At 42.7% G+C, this 20,297-nt stretch overlaps 2 protein-coding genes across 2 annotated transcripts in view; both read left to right on the plus strand.

The window, feature by feature from the left end:
• Window positions 1-20,297, plus strand: part of LOC308403419 (NACHT, LRR and PYD domains-containing protein 12-like) — a 420,441-nt gene that overhangs the window by 283,053 nt on the left and 117,091 nt on the right. The window lies entirely within an intron of this gene.
• LOC308399696 (protein NLRC3-like) lies at window positions 1,396-13,382 on the plus strand (the record flags this gene model as incomplete). Its single annotated transcript, XM_080887069.1, has 7 exons — window positions 1,396-1,448; window positions 1,561-1,674; window positions 4,317-4,393; window positions 4,585-6,301; window positions 7,812-7,914; window positions 9,737-9,909; window positions 13,373-13,382. The coding sequence occupies 7 exons, from the start codon at window positions 1,396-1,398 to the stop codon at window positions 13,380-13,382; spliced, it is 2,247 nt and encodes a 748-aa protein (XP_080743195.1).

Here is a 20,297-nt window from a genome sequence, read left to right on the forward strand (position 1 = left end):
GTATCCTTGGGCAAGATGTGGAACCCCGACTTCCTCTCCGATGCATCCATCATAGTGTCATTGTTAGAAAAAGAAGTGCTTGTGTGAATGAAGCACGCGGTATAAAATGCTTTGACTGCTCATACAGAAAAGCAGCTCATAAGAACTGGTTCATTTTCCAGATAATTCCACTATTAAGACAACAGACATTTGGGAGGCTTTCTCTGAGAGTAACACTGAAAGACTTGCTGCTCCTCCACAAAATGAACTCTTCAGTTTAGATTTGATTAAAGACACAGCTCAGCTAAACACAACTCAAACTAAACTACACTATTTTTCTTTATTACGCAGCGTTTTTATAACTATTTCCAGCTGTTTCTAAAGATGAAAACAGAATTAAACTCCAGCCTGATGCGTTTCTGAAGTTCCTGACTCTGACCGTCCCTCAAACGCCTCTCTGGGCGTTTCCTTCCGTCGTTTTTACTTTCGCTTTCGTGAATGTTGTGGTGCAGTTGATCATCTTATTAAATTCGGTTCTTTGCATTCTTTTGGCGGCGAAGAAAAACTGGGCTCAAAGGGGTCAAACTCAAAAAATTATCTTTATTTTACATTCCCGGAAACGGAGAACTGTTAGGCGCTATCATGCATCCACAGCTCTGAAAAAAAAATCCCAAGCTGCATGTGTATATATATTTCTGCTACGTCACATATAGTTTCGATCAAAACAACTTCTTACGTAGTAGCAGTTGATGACAATGACAGCTGCAGAGTTTGTGTCTGATGTATTAAGTATGAAACACTGTTGGGTTAAAATCTGGTCAGAATGAATCCAGGTGCAGGTGTGTCAGTTTAGGACCACTGGACTAACATCCAAGTGCTCACAATATAAAGTGTATTCTGTAGTAACATCCTGGTGTTGCAGCAACAGTCCCACATGGAAACGTCAACACTCAAACTCAAAATCTCTTTTTGTCAACAATAAAATGACAGCAGACCAATTTGAACAAAGTTGGTAAAAAGCTTCAGAAATTAGTAAAATATTAAAAAGTGTCTTGATGCTCAATCATCCAGTAAATCCCCAAAAAGTTGATTCTGTTCATCTGGATGTTTTCAGCAGCATGGATCAGTGTGAGGACAGAGAGGAGGGAGTCCCTCCCTCTAAAAGCACTCTGTGTGGGGAACATGAGAGCCAGACCAAAGCTCAGAGGTGAGATGACTATCTCTAACTGTCCATGACTCTTCTCCATGTCACAGCTCAGCACTCACATCACTGCTCCATCATTATTCACACTCATACCTCTGTGTGTGTTGTTTTAAAGCCCAGAGCTGTGGGGCGTACCAGGCTCAGCTGGACATAACCCTGAAACTAATCCAGAGCCTGGACCTGAACCCAGCTGTGTTTCCTTAAAGAGAAATATGTCGAAGGGTGTTGCTATACACTTTAACAAAAGACTGTTATGTGACAAAGAGTAAGTACATTATTTTTATGAGTTTCAGATTGTTCATCATGTCTTTAATTTAATATTTCCAGTTTTTCCTTCCTGTCTCATGAAGCTGTTACATTTATTGTTTTTCTTTTAGGATCAATAAGAGGCCAGAATCTCCTGGACCTGAACCCAGCTGTGTTTCCTTAAAGAGCAACGAGTCGAAGGATGTTGGTGTTTACTTTAAAGGCTGTTCTTCTGCTGCTGAGAGGTAATGTGTGTCTAGATGTTGTTCCTGACTCTGTATTTCTGAATAAATCGTCATGTTTGATATCAGCTCAGCTCTTTTTCACACATTTCTATGTTGGTATGTGAAGCGGTGTGTGTTGGAGTGTTTCCACAAACACAGCAGTCAGAGTGGAAAGAGTGGATGTTGTAGGAGGTGTTTGTGTAGTGAAGAGGCTGAGTGTCTGTAGGACTCCAGCTGCTCCAGCAGGTGTCTCCTTTGTGCTTTGCTTCAAACACAGTGTAGGGAGGAGCTTCCACTCAGGTGTTTCAGGTGTTGCTGGATGGAGGAGGACAAATAGTTTTTCCCTTCAGTGACACTTCAGCAGCTCAATGTTCTGGGAGATGTTTGTCTTTATGAAGGTTTATGGATTCTTGTTCTTACTTTGGTTAAACTGAGCAACACATTTTCCATCTAACATTTAAAGTAAATTTCCAGGTGAATAAAAGATCTGCAGCTGCAGCCTCTGTGATGTTTCACAGTCTGAAAGTAACAAATTCAACCAGAGTTCAAACAAAGGCTTAATATACGTGTGTGTTTGATATAATGCCAACAAGTACAAATAGGTGTTCTTACAGGTCTTAATCACAGAGGCCTGATAAGTCTGGTGACTTTCACACTCAGCAATTTTGCTGCCTTTTATTTTATATTGGCCTTTTTAAAGCCCTTCAAAGTCTCCCACATTCATACAGAGCTTTTAACACCAAACTCCTTTACAGTCCTTCTCCTCTCACACACGATCACACGACTGATTTGTCTGCAGCAGCTGTGTTACTGCTAGTATTTTATTATGTGTGTAATCTCCTCATATTGTTCCTGTGGTTTAGTTTGACTTCCTTCTGCAAACTCAGCTGCTCTGTTGCTGATACACGTCTCCATGAATATGATTGATCAGATGCTGCCAACACCATGTGTTTCATGTGAGCGCTCAGCTGAAACCCTGGGTTGACTTATCGAGTTAATAACAAGCTTCACGTGACTGTGAATGCTAAAGTGAATCCAGATAAAGGAAAGAGACCCTGCTAATGTTGGACTCACTTCTTAGTGTAGATCCCAGGAGGAAGTTCAACATAGCCATTCTTTGTGCTAGCTCGACCAAACCTGAGACCACAGTGCAGGATAATGATCATCATCTGTCTCTGTCAAGGACATTTAAACTCCACAAATAACAAACATAATTATATTTGATCATTAAAAATATGTTTTCAATTAAAAAAGCATGAGCACACTGGTGGATTACAGAAACATGAAAACTCGTTAACAGTAAAGTTAATTTAAGCGTAAACAAAGTGTCAAACATACTGAAGTAGAAGGACTGATGTTTGTATTAAAATACCCTCTTAAAGCTGAAATAATGATTCAACTTTCTCCAAAAGATACTCCTGACACATATGGGATCACTACAGGTTTTCTCTTAGGCAGCGGTTGTCCTTCTCACCTGGATCGGCTGGAGCTTTCTTTAAGTGCCTTTCCAGCTTTGACAAAAGTCCAGCTGCGATAACCACATTTACGCTACGTCCAGATGAATAGAATCAACTATTGGAGATTTACTTTCCTGGATGATTGAGAATGAATCAAGACGTTCCTCCTAAAGTGTTATTCAGTGTTGTGACAGTCAGCTGCTTCAGCTGCTGCTGGGATGGGCTGTGGCAAAGAGAACAGAGAAAATCAAAATCAGAGTTTTTCTCTGAATTAAAAGCAAGGAAACAACAATATATTCTACATGGTGAAACTGATGGTTTATGGTGTTTGGGTCTGTTTTTCTGTATTCATGCAGATAAAGTGTAAACTCAGATGAATTATACCATCAAATGTTAAAGGAAAATATCAGGATGAGTGTCTGTGAGCTGAGAAGGACGTGAAGCGAGCAGTTTATCCCAGAGCTGAAGCTGCTCTGTGTGCAGAGATGAGCTCAGATTCCTGCTGTGATTGATCAACAGTCACAGAAATGTAGACTTGTAGTTATTACTGCAGTATGGTCACAGCAGATACTGATAAACATGTATTATGAGGATGGATGATCAAGTTTCTCACTCTCTCCTTTAAATCTCAGTTTTTTCTTCTTCACAGTTTATCTGTTAATTTATTAATGAATAACACTGAAAGAGTTTCTGTTATATTTCCCCTTGAACATCAGCTTATTAGGGCGGCATTAGGAAATAGCCCCCCTCCAAAGAATGAATAAATGAATGATGATAATAATAAAATGATTAAAAAGCAGAGCTCAGAGTGGTAGAATGGTCAAACATGGATCCACGGGTGGTTCAACTGCATTTGGTGACGTGACTAAAGCAAATCTTTCAAATAATCCCACCATCAACGGGATGTTGTCTCCTTTACTACGGTTACTTTACTTGGTCACCGTGTGAATTTCTTTGAAATGAACCAAATTCTTTTATTTGTTGGTTGTTGCATATTTAACCTCTACAGTCAGGAAAGGAGGAGATGAGGCCTCAACAATGTTGGGTTGTAGCTGTGGTTCAGGTTAGAGTGAGTGTCCATGGAATAAATGTAAGTCAGTGAACTGGAAACATGACTGTGTTCAAACTTTGTTTTCCTTTTTATAATGAGTCTAATCAAAGGTGGACAGAAGTATCTCCACTGTGACTTTTCTGTGTCACCATCAGAGCTTCTGCACAGTGTGGAGAAAGATCCAGAAGCAGAGCTGGACTGCAGACAGCCAGTCAGAGCAGCTGTGTACAAAGTAAGACTGAACATCTGTCTGCTGATGGACTCATTTCTGAAAACTGGACTTCTTGTGTTGTTCAGACATTGAAGACTTTTCTTTCTCTTTAGTCTCATTGTTTTTCTTTCTTTCAGCAGATGTTGGTCTGCAGGAGGTTTTAGATGAACATAAGATCAGTCTGAGGAGGAGATGTGAACGTGTGACTGAAGGAAGAGATGAAACAGGAAGTAGAACCCTCCTCAACAGGATCTACACTGAGCTCGACATCACAGAGGGACAGAGTGAAGAGGTTCATACCCAACATGAGGTGAGGCAGCTGGAGACAGCTTCCAAGATGGACGCCCTCCATGACGCTCCAATCAGGTGCCAGGACATCTTTAAAGCCTTACCTGACCAACAGAGACCCATCAGAGTGGTTCTGACCAACGGCGTGGCTGGTGTTGGAAAAACCTTCTCAGTGCAGAAGTTCACTCTGGACTGGGCAGAGGGCTTGGAGAACCAACATGTCAGTGTGGTGGTTCTGCTTTCATTCAGGGAGCTGAACCTGATCAGAGATGAGCAGTACAGTCTTCTGGAGCTGCTCCATGTTTTCCATCCAACATTACAGAAGGTCACAGCAGAGAAGCTGGCTGTCTCTAAGCTTTTGTTCATCTTTGACGGCCTGGATGAAAGCAGACTTTCATTGGATTTCACCAACAGGAAGCTGCTGTCTGATGTCACACAGAAGTCATCAGTCAGCCAGCTGCTGACAAACCTCATCCAGGGGAATCTGCTTCCCTCGGCTCTCGTCTGGATAACTTCCCGACCCGCAGCAGCCAATCAGATCCCTCCTACATGTGTTGACAGGCTAACAGAAGTACGAGGCTTCACTGACACCCAGAAGGAGGAGTACTTCAGGAGGAGATTCAGTGATGAAGAGCTGTCCAGCAGAATCATCTCCCACATGAAGACATCCAGGAGCCTCCACATCATGTGTAGTATCCCAGTCTTCTGCTGGATCACTGCTACAGTTCTGGAGCACATGTTGACTACAGAGCAGAGAGGAGAGCTGCCCAAGACCCTGACTGACATGTACTCACACTTCCTGCTGGTTCAGACAAAGAGGAAGAAGAACAAGTACCATGAGGGACATGACACGAGTCCACAGGAGCTGACGGAGGCTGACAGGAAAGTTCTTCTGAAGCTGGGGAGGCTGGCGTTTGAACATCTGGAGAAAGGAAACATCATGTTCTACCAAGAAGACCTGGAGCAGTGTGGTCTGGATGTGACAGAGGGCTCGGTGTACTCAGGAGTTTGTACAGAGATCTTCAAAAGAGAGTGTGTGATCTTCCAGAAACCAGTCTACTGCTTTGTTCATCTAAGCATTCAGGAGTTTCTGGCTGCTGTCTACATGTTCCACTGTTTCACCAACAGGAAGACAAAGGTGCTGAAGAACTTTTTGGGACAAAAATACAACGAGTCCTCTCTGGATTATTTCCTGAACAGAGCCATGTATAAATCTCTCCAGAGTGAAAATGGCCACCTGGACCTGTTTGTTCGCTTCCTTCATGGCCTCTGTCTGGAGTCCAACCAGAGACTCTTAGTAGGTCTGCTGGGTCAGACAGAGATCAGTCCAGGAACCATCCAGAGAGTCATCAACAACCTGAAGGAGATGAACAGTTATGAAATCTCTCCTGACAGAAGCATCAACATCTTCCACTGTCTGATGGAGATGAACCACCTCTCATTATTTCAGGAGATCCAAGAGTTCCTGAAGTCAGAGAACAGATCACTGAAAAAACTCTCTGAGATCCAGTGCTCAGCTCTGGCCTTCATGCTGCAGATGTCAGAGGAGGTTCTGGATGAGTTGGACCTGCAGAAGTACAACACATCAGAGGAGGGACGACTGAGACTGATTCCAGCTGTGAGGAACTGCAGAAAGGCTGGGTGAGTCCAGATGTGATCATTAACATCATTGATCAGTGTAGGTTAGTAGTTTAATTTTGAAAATAAAATCAGATTGTAACTACAAAGTGTTTGTGTCCGTACGCTGCAACCTTCCACACCATTCCTTTATTGTACAGACTCAGCAGCAGCTCCATGGATCCCAAATCCAAGAGTGGAGAACAGATTTGAAGTGTGTCACATCCATGCAGTCACAGCTGTTTCCACCATGTTTCCACTGATATTAATCCTGTTCAATGACACGTTTCATATCAGTGAATATGTTCTTTAGGACGTCCACTGACATGTTTAAGTGTCCTGCTGGAAATCACTCAAATCATCCATGAAATCCATGAAAAATCCTTTTAGTGTTTCTAACTTCACCCTCTGTCCTCTCTCTCTCTCCATCCTCCTCACTGCTTCTTTCACTGATAATCACACAAACATCGTATTCAGCTACAAAATAACACAATAATATCATCTGATGATCATTATTATAAGAGCAGGATCCATATTTGATATCAGAGTAACACACTGCTTGGTTGTGTACAGTCATCATCAGTGACTGTGGGTCAAACAGAAGCTCTCTGATTGGTTGCTGACCTTGGTCACCTGTCCACTCTCACCTGTTTGTGTTTGCTCTCTCTTTGCTGTCTCCATCCTCTCTCTCCTTTCTCTCCCTCTCTGTCTTTGTACGTCACTCAGGTCCAATGGAAACAGTGACATTTACAAACCAATCAAAGACAAACTGATCCATGTCAGGTTATAACAATATTCAAATTGAATACAGGCTGCTGCTGGACACAGTCAGGTAACATCATTTTGACTTGCTGTCACCTGGATCTGGACTCATAAACACTGAACCCCTGAACAGGAATACAAATCATTTTCTGCCAACTAGCGACACAGCAGCAGATAATGGCTCAGAAAGCTCAAATGAGCCAATCATTTCTGTGTTTAGTTCCCCTGAAATCAGATCTGATATCAGCAGCTCTGAGTTCATTCATCATTATTGTCCAGTGATGAGATTTCTGCTCTGTTTGGAAACAGTCAGCAGGTTTTTCCTGCGTGTGGACGTGAACAGTCGTACCTGACAGCAGGTAGCAAACAGAGATCATCTTTCCAGCTGGAACTCTTCACTGAGCTGAACTCATTCAAAATGTTCTGGAGTCAAAACAGGAAACAGTCCAAATGTGTGTCTTCACTCTGACTCTGGATCAGATCTCAGTGACAGACTGTGGACATTATGGAAGCCTAAATGTGACACCATCTTCCTCCTTCTTCTGCAGATTAAAGCCAAACAAAGATTCTCATTAAAAGTCTGCAGGTCTGAGAGAGACTCAATCGTTGTGTCATGTCAAACACAGTAAGAGGAGCTGAAGCACAGATGTGAAGAGCAGATTCATCAGATTATGACCTCACTCTGTTTTGTCTTCATATACATTCAGTCTGTGTTTATAATGCAGATTTTCTGCTTTTATAATAACACATTTTATATTTTCTATCATCACAGACTGACTCAGTGTGGACTCTCAGAGTCTCACTGTGAAGTTGTGGCCTCAGCTCTGAAGTCCAACCCCTCCCATCTGACAGAGCTGGAAATGAGAGGAAAGAGATAACTGCAGGATTCAGGTGTGAAGCTTCTGTGTGCTGGACTGGAGAGTCCAAACTGTCGACTGGAGACTCTGAGGTGAGTTCACTGACTGCGGCTGTTGTAGTTTTTCTATATTTCAGGTCTTTGATTTATGTTTGAAACTTTCTTTAGTTCCTACATGTTCAGGATGTGTCTGAATACAAATGTGAAGAAGTTTGAGTGCTTTCAGAAATGTTGTCTTTCCAAACGACTGAACAACAGTTTTTCCTTTTGGCTCCAAACAGAAGTGACAGACTTGAGCAGGGTTCATTTAAAGGCTGACAGAAGTGGAGTGGTGACGGGGAGATGTTTGATAGGACAGTGTTTCAGCCTCCACAGGTTCATGTTGTGCTCCATCAGTCAGTGAAGATGAAGTCAGTGCTGATGAGGCTGTAGAGTGTGTGAGGGGTGTGAATGAGGATGATGAAGATCTGATGATAGCAGATAAAAACAGGCTGCAGAGACTTTGAGCCATACAGGGCACACAGTGTGTGTACAGAACAGCTGAAATCATTATGGAGGCCTCACTGGGATATGGAAGCATCACAGTACAGCTTCAGTGAAGCTTTAAAGTCTCTGATATGAGATGAGAAATGAAGCAGCCAGAGCTTTTTCATGAGTGGAAATCCACTGTGACTGTGAGCTGCTGCTACAGCCTCCAGATTAGCCAGCAGCTCATCCTGCTCAACATTCCCTCACCAACTTTAATGGAAGTGTGATGTTTTCAGCTGGAGTGATGGTCAGGGTGGCCTCCCTCTCCTCTTCTTCTCCTCTTCCTCTTTCATTTGTAAAACCACTTCTGCTGCTTTCATTCATTTGGAAGTCCTGTAGCTGAGTTTGGGAGAGACTAACAGCCTCGGCAGCAGAGGGGAGAAAGGCTGTAACACCACCACTTTACTCTGTTCTACCTGTCACATCATTTTATCAGGAAACAAATATGCTCATGTTTTTACTATGTTTGTCTTGAAGATGTAAGAAGATCACATGGTGCTTTTTATTATTGTGTTGGTTTGTTTCCTGTCTTTTGGATGGAGCCCAGCTGTGCGTGGCACCTGGGCCTGTGGTCAGAGTGTGTGCTGGATAATCCGGCCCAGGATGAGGCCAAACTGACATGAGATGAAACGTCTGTCACATAATTGAGCTTAGTGTAGTTTCATTTCTGCAAAATTTAAAAACAACCAAAACTTTGTTCTGTCTTTTCTATGTTATACTGTAGACTTTCTTTGATACTGTGTCCAAAAGGAGCAGCTTTTACTTTGAAGGGGAGGCGTCTCTGTTTCCTCTTCAGGTTGGATGATGGAAGCAAATGAGTGTATGTTGTTCTTTCAGTGTTGCACTTTGTAGACGCTCCCTGAGCACTGGTCTCACAGCCAGCTGCACATAGAGACCAGTGTTGTTAGTCCAGGTCAGAAGATGACTTGTTGGAATGAAAATGAGCTTGTAGTTTGTCTGCTTTAATAATGTGACTGGAAAAAGGTGTTGGACTTCAAATATGTCCATTTCTTTCACACTTCACCTTTAAAAGTGAAGCCTTGTGGTTCCTGGAAGGAAAAACACGACTTTTTCACGTCTTTGTCCTGTTTTTATGAGAAATGTACGACTTTAATGTGAAACATTCAGAGTTTTTTCTCTTGTTGTGTTTGTTTGAAGCTGCTTCCTGTTGGCTTCAGCTGTTTGGAGTTTCCATTTTCTAAACTTCTACATTCTGAACCTTCTTCAGCTCTGAACAGATGATGAAACACTGAATGATTTCAAGCTCACACTTTGTCTAATAAACTTACATCTTTCATTCTTTATACAGATTGAGGGACTGTGGTTTGTCAAAGATCAGCTGTGATTATCTGGCAGCAGCACTGAAGTCCAACCCCTCCCATCTGAGAGAGCTGGACCTGAGTAACAACAACAACCTGAAGGATCCAGAAGTGAAGCATCTGTGTGGTTTTCTGCAGAGTCCAGGATGTGGACTTGAAACTCTGAGGTCAGTCAGCATGTTTTAGTTGTGCTGAGATGAATATGATGTGAAAGTTGTGCTGACTCTAAACTGCAGACATCAGGCTGATATTATACTGATCCACACCGAGGATCTTCATGGTAAAGTCTGTTTTCTTCTTCACTGGTTTAGTCCATTGACTGCAGCAGAACAATGTTAATATTTCAAACCTTCAAAGAAGAAGAAAAATCCTCCACTGGATTCATTCACTCTGAAACTCTCCAACTCCTCATTCCACCTTAAAGTCTGTCTGACACTGAAATCCAAAGCAAAATGTGCGTTTGCTTTACAGACAGCAGTCAAACACAAACATACACACATCATCAAAACACAGTCCAACATCCAAATCTCCTCCACTGCCAGCATGAATGATGGGAAAGAGAAGGAGGAACACTCTGACATTCAGGGTTAGAATAATAATAATAATGGATTGGATTTATATAGCGCTTTTCAAGGCACCCAAAGCGCTTTACAATACCACTATTCATTCACTCTCACATTCACACACTGGCAGAGGCAAGCTACAGTTGTAGCCACAGCTGCCCTGGGGCAGACTGACAGAAGCGAGGCTGCCATATCGCGCCATCGGCCCCTCTGGCCAACACCAGTAGGCAAGTAGGGTAAAGTGTCTTGCCCAAGGACACAACAACCAGGACAGAGAGCCCGGGGATCGAACCGGCGACCTTACGGTTACAGATGCGATTCCCAACCCCCTGAGCCATGGTCGCCCGGGTCGTCCTGTTTTATGAGTTTCATAAAGCAGACTGTGAAGATCAAAGCTGCATTAGAAAGCTTACATGAATGAATGAGTGGACAGAAGTGGACAGAGATCATCTGAAGCACTTCAAAGGCTTTAAATCAGCACATTTCTCTTTATTCTTTATCAACTCTGTTAGTTTCTCTCAGTTTTCTGTGGAATGAAGCTAACAGCAGGCTAATAAGATGCTGACCAATAGGTTTCTATTAAAGGTGTAATTTGTATATGAAAAAGTGCTTTGGCTCAGCAGGGATCAGCTTACAGGTAGAATACAGCTGCTGGATGGGATTAGCATGTCATAGCTATCTACCAAACTGCTAACTGGGGGATTTCAGGCCATCTATGAATCGTTTTTGCTAACTTTTTATTCAGCTTAGGCTCACAGGGCTGGAGCCTTTGCGCTAGCTGTCATAGGGCAAGAGGCGTGGCCTAACTGCACAGGTGAGCAGTCCATCACAGGGCCAACACAGAGAGACAGAGAAGCACTCTCTCACATCCACACCTACAGCCAATTTAGAAGCACCAATGAACCTAAGCAGCATTTCATTGGACTGTGGGAGAACATCCAACCTCCACAGAAAGGCCAACAAGCTTCAACCTACAACCTTCTTGCTTTAAGGCACTAGTGCGAACCACTTTTCCCCATTTCAGTCCAAATCCTGCATCTTCCTGTTTCTGACTCCAGGCCAGCTCCACTAACACTTTCTCATCAGACACTGCCACCTAGTGGAGGAAGTCTTAGTTCCATTTGAAGCTTCAGATGACAGTTAGTTCCTTTACAAAGAGGTGGAGGTGGTGGGGCCACAGCACCATCATCACTGAGTGCCATAGCACACTTAACCTTTGTTTCCATATGCTGGGAACTTCCTGTTGTTCCAAGGAAGACTGGAAAATGTGTGAAAATCTCCCAGTCAGTTCCTCACAGCACACTTCAATCATTTCCCTCCCACAGCATCAGGACCAGGGCTTTTTCTCTCTTTGATCTCACTAAGAGATTTCCACACAAACACCTCATCAGTGGGACTCTCAGAGCTACCAGCCCTTTGCTACAATCACAAAGCTCTTCATTGAAATCAATGATATCAAAGCTGGAATCAAATGAGTCCAAGTCTTCTGCTGATTCAGCATCACATTTATCTTTGCTCCTTGTTCTGCATCCCCACCATGGACTTCATTCTTTTCCAAGCCAGCCTTGAGTGTCCTTTATTCAGCTCATCCTCTGCTTTACTTTTACACCTGATTTTAGCTGCTTTATCTCTCTTTCAACAAGTTTGTGTGCCTCAATCTTTTTCTTCTCTCCCTCATAACAAGACTGCTTCTTCTGCCTGAGAACATGTTGGAGTGATTTACTAATCCAGGGCTGCTTATTGGGGAAAATACTTCCTGTTTTCAAAGTAATCCCCATTTTTCCCAGAAAGAAATGTAAGAAGAAATCGATGATCTAAGTGAGAACATGAGCCTTTAAAAAGTCCCAGTGGGTGCAGTCAAAGCAGTCCCTCAGTCCCAGTATAGAGTCTTTGGTCCAGACTGGAACAACTGTGTGCCCAGTTTGAGCTCTCTTCAGTCCTGTGACCTGACAGAGCCAGAGGGGCCATCACAGAACTTAGTCACAGAACAGAGATTCAAATCTCCAAAATCCAACTGGCTGCATCAGGACATATAGTCTGAAACTCTGCACAGTTTCCTGTTTGAAGCTGCTTCCTGTTGACTTCAGCTGTTTGAAGTTTCCATTGTCTAAACTTCTACATTCTGAACCTTCTTCAGCTCTGAACAGATGATGAAACACTGAATGATTTCAAGCTCACACTCTGTCTAATAAACTTACACCTTTCATTCTTTATACAGATTGAGGGGCTGTGGTTTGTCAGAGATCAGTTGTGATTATCTGGCAGCAGCACTGAAGTCCAACCCCTCCCATCTGAGAGAGCTGGACCTGAGCTGGAACAACCTGAAGGATCCAGATGTGAAGCAGCTGTCTGATCTTCAGCAGAGTCCAGATTACAGACTGGAGACTCTGGAGTAAGTAGAGTGATGGAGCGAGTGGGTGGTGCTGTCAGCAGTATTGTACTAAACACAGTCAGTATGAAACAAAGATCCAGTGTTTCCTGTAAAGCTGCAGCTTCTCAGTGAAGCTGTGAGAGGAGAATGGTGACAGGCTTCAGGATTGGACACAAACACTTCCTGTTTCTGACCTTTATGGTCACCATAGTAACGGCTGACACGCTCTGATCAAACACTGTCAACAGCCAATCAGCTCTCTGAACAAAGCAGCACGCAGACCAATGACTGCATTCATTTCCAAGTTTAAAGCAGTGAAGAACACAGTCTGTAGGTGAGGAAGAATTTAGTGAGAGCAGATGTTTGGATGGAATTCCTCCAGTTAACAGCTGGAACCGTCCATCTGGATTGTTGGGCTTGTTGTTGGGGTTCCTACAGAGCTCAGAGTGGACACACCAAGGTCCTTCTAATGAATGAAAGTCCAAACTCAAACTAGGAGGGAAAAACATTTTCATCAACTTCAATAAAAATCCAAAGATTAGAAAAAGTGAAGCAACAATGAGTCCTAGTACAGTCCCAGCACTGAAGTCCCTGCTGCTCTTTATACTGGATGTGCTGCATCACTGACTGACAGCTGATGAAGAGTCTCTGGAAACACTCGTTTATCTCCTCTGCTCTTCCTTCTTCTCTCTGCAGGTGGTGGTGATGATGGTAAAAAGGACGGTGTGTGAGCTGAGAGAGGAGGAGCTGTGTCCTGATGATCCAGAGAGGTTGAAGCAGCAGCAGCTTGTGTGTAGAGATGCTCTGACTGGGCCATGTTACTGGGAGGTGGAGAGGAGAGCTTCATCCAGCAGTGACTGACAGAGGAATGAGAAGAAGTGCAGATGACTGTCAGTGCTGCAGAGTGAACTGCTCTGAGAACAGCTCCACTGTCAGACACAATGTAGAGTCCAGCATCATCCCTGTGTGTCCCTCTGGATCTGACAGAGGATCATCAGTGTATCTGGACTGCTCTGCTGCTGCTCTGTCCTTCTACAGTCTCTGCACAGTCTCTGTCTGACTCTGGCTTCAGACCCTCCTGGATCAAACTCACCTGGAAAGACTTTCAAACATCACTCAATAGATTTGAATACAGAATATATTTGATATATACTGTAGATGTACTGTGGAATTGCAGTTTGTCACTTGTAAATACAGTCTGTGAGCAGCTGTGAGCTGAAAGATCTTTCTAGAAACACGAAATGTTTTCACTCTTCTGTTGCTTTTTCATATATTTCCACAACATTAATATTGATCCCACCTGTCTCACCTGTTTCATGCTTTTATACATAATAACAGGACACGTGTGATCTGAGCGCTGCTGTGGTTGCTGTGCTGCACGTCTTCATTTAGATAACAGAGACATCTAGTGGTTCAGAGGGAGAACTGCAGCAGGTGGAGCTGTGTTTTAGGATGGAACTTTTTATATTTAGGCGCAGATACAAATATGACAAGTATCAGTGTAAGATACAAAAGGTCACATCAGTCAGCAGAGGGAACAGTGATCACACAGCAATGTAAGAATAGAAACATAACAGTGAATCTGGACATGTATACAGATGGAAGCAAACAAACAGGATGTAACACTACATTAAAGCCACAAATGGGAAGAAAACAAACACAAAGGAAAATATATTTGATCTCAGGAATCCAAATCAGATGCTTTAGAGCAGGGGTCGGCAACCCAGGAGGAGCGGAGACCCGAGGCGGCCGCCGGTCCGAGTGTCAGGTGAACTGAACTTCAGGTAAGAGGTTATGACCTGAGTTTCCAACCGTCCTGTAAAAAAACAGAATCGTCTCGTATTCAGAGAAAATATTACGCGTTTCGTGTTGAGCTGAGAAGGAACACAGTTTGTCCCGGACTTCAGCTAGAATGGAAAAGACACAAAGCTGGATTTATTCTGTGTCTTTACACTGTCATTCTCTCCCCTCCCTCTCCTGTTGCTACTTCAATCATGAAACTGATCAATGATCAGCTGATCGGCTCTCTTGTTTGTTTATCGTTTGCGCCAAAAGAGGAAACCAGCGGATGTCGTGCTAAACAACAGCAGGACGTTTAAGCTTGATCAGCTGTTGTTAGAATTTATTTAATATTAATTTCTAGTATCAGCTGATGTTTGCTGGAGCCACAGCTTTAAAGCTGCTGGTCATGATGTCGGTTTGGAAATGTGGTGAGAGGGAAACATGAAGATGAGACCAGGATATGTCCTTACTGAATCATCAGAGCTGATCAGGTGATGGAGAAACAGGTTTACCTTTTAGGTGACATGAATGAGTTGAAGGGAAGTTATGAACTGTTTCTGAGAGACTAATAACACCAGGAACAAGACTGTACATCACTGTCACAACAGTGTTTGTTTTCATTCAAAGGCTTTATGGCTTTAATACCTGGTGGGCCGGTCTCTAGTCAAAATGCTCAGGCTGATTTTTTGTCCCAGTCCAGCCCTGGGCACGACACGCAGTGAAGTAATCTGGGAAGGTGCATTAAAAAAATAAATGGCCGGGCCAGCGGTACACAACCCAAATTAGCTCACATAGACCCATTAGTTGTGCCTCTTCTTAATGACAGTATCTTAGCTAACAACCCCAACTACCAGATTCAACTTGTAACTGGCTAAAAATAACTTAGCCTACCGGTGAGAGGGACGTTGCTAGCTGGCAGTTTTTTCAAGCGATGTTGAAAGTTCCACATTCAGACACTTCAAAAGCTTCAGGAGCATCAGCACCACGTAAATACTCGGATACATCCAGATACTCGAGACAGAATTCACAATGTGTTTTTGGGACTTTCAGGTGTTTTGAACAATGTTTTCTTTTCTGATCAAACCAGAAAGCTTTAATGAGCAGCTGGATTTGTGTCGCATTAACTGGCTGCACACAGAGGACATCAAAATGCAGCTGATTGAACTGAAAAGCTCGACTCTGTGGGGTCAAAGTTTGCAGAAGTACAAACACAGCTGGAATCCACAGCTGTGCATGTTCATGGAGCTGCATGTTCACCTGCTGGACATCACTACCTGACAGGTTTAACTGTCTTCAGAACATTGCAGAGGCCTTATTGACAGTGTTTGGCTCCACATATCTGTGTGAGCAGATTTTCTCTCACATGAAGAGAGTCCTCAGGTCTGAATGCTGGACACTCGGAGACCTGTGTCTCTGAGTGGGAGACCAGAGATCACATTAACATGTGTGTCCCTGTATTAACAAACATGACATATTGGCCCAGTTTATTTTTCTTATAATTGTTGTGAGGAGACCATAAATAGCATTTGTATTTTCTGTTGTACAGTTCATTTGCTGTTATGGATAAAAAGTATTTTTTTGCTTCAAAATAGCTGATAAATATTCGCTGATAGCTGCAAACATCTGCACACAAATATAATCCTATGAAGTGGTTCTATATAGTGTGTAATTTATTGCTAATGCAATCATATGGCACATTGACTTCTGAGGAAATTTTAGATGCACTCATCATCAGAAAGGTTGCCGACCTAAACCAGGGGGTTTAGAGCATAGAGTTTTTGTGGTTTGTTTTCTTTAAGTCATTTCACAGATTTTCTCTATAATTTCAATTCCTTGAATAAAACAACAAACTTAGGGGATGATTTTGTAATCCGACTTTATGTAGGAAAGATTTGACTAAACATAAAACAATCTTCCAACTCAGTCGTCATTCTTATCTTGTGAAATCAAACCAAATGTTCTGTTGTCTCTAAATCAGGGATTGATGAAATCTTTGGTTGCATCCATTTATGAACATGTTCTCATTCATATTAAATCGTAGTCTAAGTCCTTCTTTAGAGGGATAAATGTCATTCATTGTCTTCAAATGTGTTTCTGTTGTTTTGGGGGGAAGTTTGAAGTCCATTGTTCAAAGTCTGTTAATGAAACTTTATGAAGTTTATGTAGGATGTTTCTCCTATTTTGTATTTGTTTGAATTATGATGTATTTTTGACTCTTTCTGCCATGATGCCAGGTCTCTCTTGAAAACAACATTTTTAATCTCAATTAAATTTTCACCTGGAGAAATAAAGATGATAATAATAATTTTGTCTTCAGGGAATCATTTCTCTGTAAAACAGCTTCTTCTGAAACTCTTGTTACATTTCTTGTTTATTGTTTGCTGGTTGTAGAAAAATGTCATCGTCTCTGTGTGAACTTAAACTCTACATGTGGTGTCAGCTATAAACGAGCTCTAGAGTCTAATAACGATGCTTTTATTATTGTCTGGTATCCAACCTAACCCTGGGCCTCTGGCTGAATGTGAAACACCAGCAGATGTTAAAAACTGTCTGGGTTACACATGCATCACGTCGTGTGCTTCCTAACATGGATATGATTGGAATCTGGGCCTGTTCAAGCGGTGCTGGTATCATTGTTGTTTCTGAGACTTTCCAAATCTTTACTGGATAAAAACGTAGCAACTGATGGATTTAACATTTAGCACTCAGACTGTCCCAGAAAAGGCGGAGGTCTGGAAGTTTATGTGAAGGTCTGTCTTGCTGCTCAAGTCTTCTTCTCTCCATCTGCACCTCAGCCATTTGGAATCTTGGCCTTAACTATTGATCTGTTTGGAAATCAGACTGTTGTTGGCTGCTATCAGCCTCCATCTGCTTCCCCCAGCACATCACCGTCTCTGGTTCAACTTTTATCTGAGCTGCATTTTAATGACGTCTTTCAGATGGATGATTTTCATTGGGACTGGCTTTCTTCTGTGTCTGATGATTTTAAGGCACGCTGCTTGTTTTTAAAACTGACTCAAATTATTTAAAGCCTCACACGCCTTGATCCTAAACACCCAGATAAATCTGCTCTTATTGACCTTTTTTAACTAATATGCTGCGTAAGTTTTCCACATCTGCAGTTTTTGCCAACGACCTGAGTGATCACTGCATAGTTGGTGCTGTGAGAAACACTAAAATCTCATGCTCCGAGCCCGCATCAGTTTGAACTGGGGCCGTATTAAACAGGCTGACAATGTCAGTTTGGGAACATTTACAGGAGAGTTGTGTCTACTTTGTGGACAGACACGCCCCTTTTTGCCAGGTCAGGGTGAAAGGTCGGGACAGGCCTGGTTTGGTTCAGTACCGGCCGATCTCCTACATGAGAGAAACCAGGCCTGGGCAGGAAGTCTGGCTCTGATGCTGATTGGCTACGTTTTCATTAGCTGTGTAATCGGATTACTGCCTCCATCATCAAGATCCAATGTAACTATTTTTTACTTTAACGACTGACAGTCCAAACGACCGTAGGAGGTTTTGGCAAACTATAAAGTGTCTCTGCCAGCTGTGACTCCTCAGAGCTTCCTCCTCACTTAAATATCGACTCCACTCCTGTGTCAGACAAAACTGAAATGTTGCTTTAACAAACACTTTGTTGCTTCTTGCTCTTTGTTCAGCACAGTATCTGATGGTAAACCTCTTGCACACAACTCTGCTCGTAGTTCCTGCTTACTGATACCTTTTCCTTCACACCTGTCACAGTAGAAGAGGTTTGTAAGGCTTTGAATAGCCCCAACACCAGAAACTCGTCCTCACAATCGTTCTCCTTCCTTCTTGCACTTGGCTGCAAATATCATAGCTGAGGTAGTGTCTTATATTTTTAATCTTTCTCTACAACAGAAGGCTTTACCACAGATGTGGAAGTGTGCCTCTGTACTCCCCCACTGAAAGCTGGTGATTCTTCAACAGTTAGTAAATACAGGCCAATTTCCAAACTCTGTGTCTTATCTAAGGTTCTTCAAAGGCTGGTAAATAATCAACTTCAAAGTTATCTGGATGAAAATAGGATTTTATCTCCCTTCCAGTCTGGTTTTAGGAAACTGCACAGTACTGGAACTGCTTCGATAAAAGTTCTCAAAGACGTCTATGAAGCGCTGGATGCAAAAAACTACTGTGCAGCAATACATGTGGCAAAAAAGTGAGGTGTTGTGGCCATACTTGCCAACCTTGAAACTTCAGAATAAGGGAGACATTCAAAAGGGCTGTTGGGGGGGGTGATAAATACATTTTACAGGGTTTATTTATCGGGTAAAATACATTAAATGTCACCGTTATTATTGGCTGGCCGGAAACAGCGGGTGTGTCCAAATTCAGAGGCTGCTTCCACCTGAGGACCCGGCCTTCGCGGTCTAAAGAAAGCCGGGTAGTACGTCACGAGCTCCCTCGGTGGAGTGAAACTGCCATCTGCTCCTTGCTATCTAAAATATAACCGGGCGCTGATGTAAACTCTTCTGTTTAATCAGTTTCTGTTTGACGTTTATTCAGCTATTCAGCTGTGTGAAAACCCCGGAGGAACCGTCCCGAGGAATTAATAAAGTTAAATTTAATTTAATCTAATAACTTTAATCTCAGCCAAACTGATTTACTCACGAACAAATAAAACACTGAAAAAGCCAACAATAACATTTTTAAGTTATCAAAGTGACTTATATATGATGTTTAACCCGAGTAGCGAAAGACCGCGGGGGTTTGAAGACGATGTGTCGGTCGGCTCAGATATTTGAAGTTTACACAGCTACATTCTCACCTGAAAACATGCTAAAAGTTTTTTGCGACCCAGAAAGAGAAATATGAGTAATATTAAAACTGCCGCCATTGTTGGAAACTGGAATTGGCTGGGCCACGCTATAAATTCTGCGATATGGTTTTTCAATTTTGTTGTCCGGGTGGGAGAAATTCGGGAGAATGGTGGCTCCGGGAGATTTTCGGGAGGGGCACTGGAATTTGGGATTCTCCCGGAAAAATCGGGAGGGTTGGCGTGTATGGTTGTGGCAACATCACTAACCTTGCAAACACCTCAGAGTAAATCATATCACAGAATATAACGAGCGTATGTTGAGGCGAACTGAAGAGGAGGACAGGGACAGGGATGACGCTGCTAGGGCGAGACAGACGTCTCTCACGGAGTCCTTTAGTGCTGCAGGCAGGCAAGGTGTTCAAACAGCGCACAACTTCAGTTTTTTTATTTCTATGGGATGAACTCTGCATTATTAAGTGATAAGAACAAGAAATCTGATGTCCTGTAATCATTATGACGCTATAATTTGAGATACAATAAATGAAATAAGTTTTTGTACAAAGTATTGGTATCAGATCAGTATCGTCGATACCACCCTGAATATCACTTGGTATCGGATCGGAAAGAAAATCAGTGGTATCGCATATCACTACCTCTGACCCCCTAGGTATGTCTGCAGATATCCGATCTTCATCACTCCATCAAGAGTCTACCCTGTGTGTAGATCAGTGGCGGAGCGGGGGGGGGGGGTTGACTTACTGGGCTTAAGCCCGGGTTGTTTTTTCAGAAGCCCGGGGTCTTTTGGAGTGTAATTTTTTCATAGTTAGATGCCTGGCTGACAACTTTATAAAACAAAAACTACACACAATATTCGAAGCACATAGTGCACACTGTGGGAATTTACGACTGTGCGTAAATCCCCCCTAATCTTGGTATGATCCGAGGCACTAAGCGACTGAGGGAGGGGGCGGGGCAGACAGAGGAGAACTGGAGGTACCAAAGCAAATCATTCGTACTGTACAAATAATGTAAATACGACGGTTTATCACAAAAGATTGATAT

This window comes from Rhamphochromis sp. 'chilingali' (assembly GCF_963969265.1).
Source record: "Rhamphochromis sp. 'chilingali' genome assembly, chromosome: 1".
Taxonomy (NCBI): Eukaryota; Metazoa; Chordata; class Actinopteri; order Cichliformes; family Cichlidae; genus Rhamphochromis; species Rhamphochromis sp. 'chilingali'.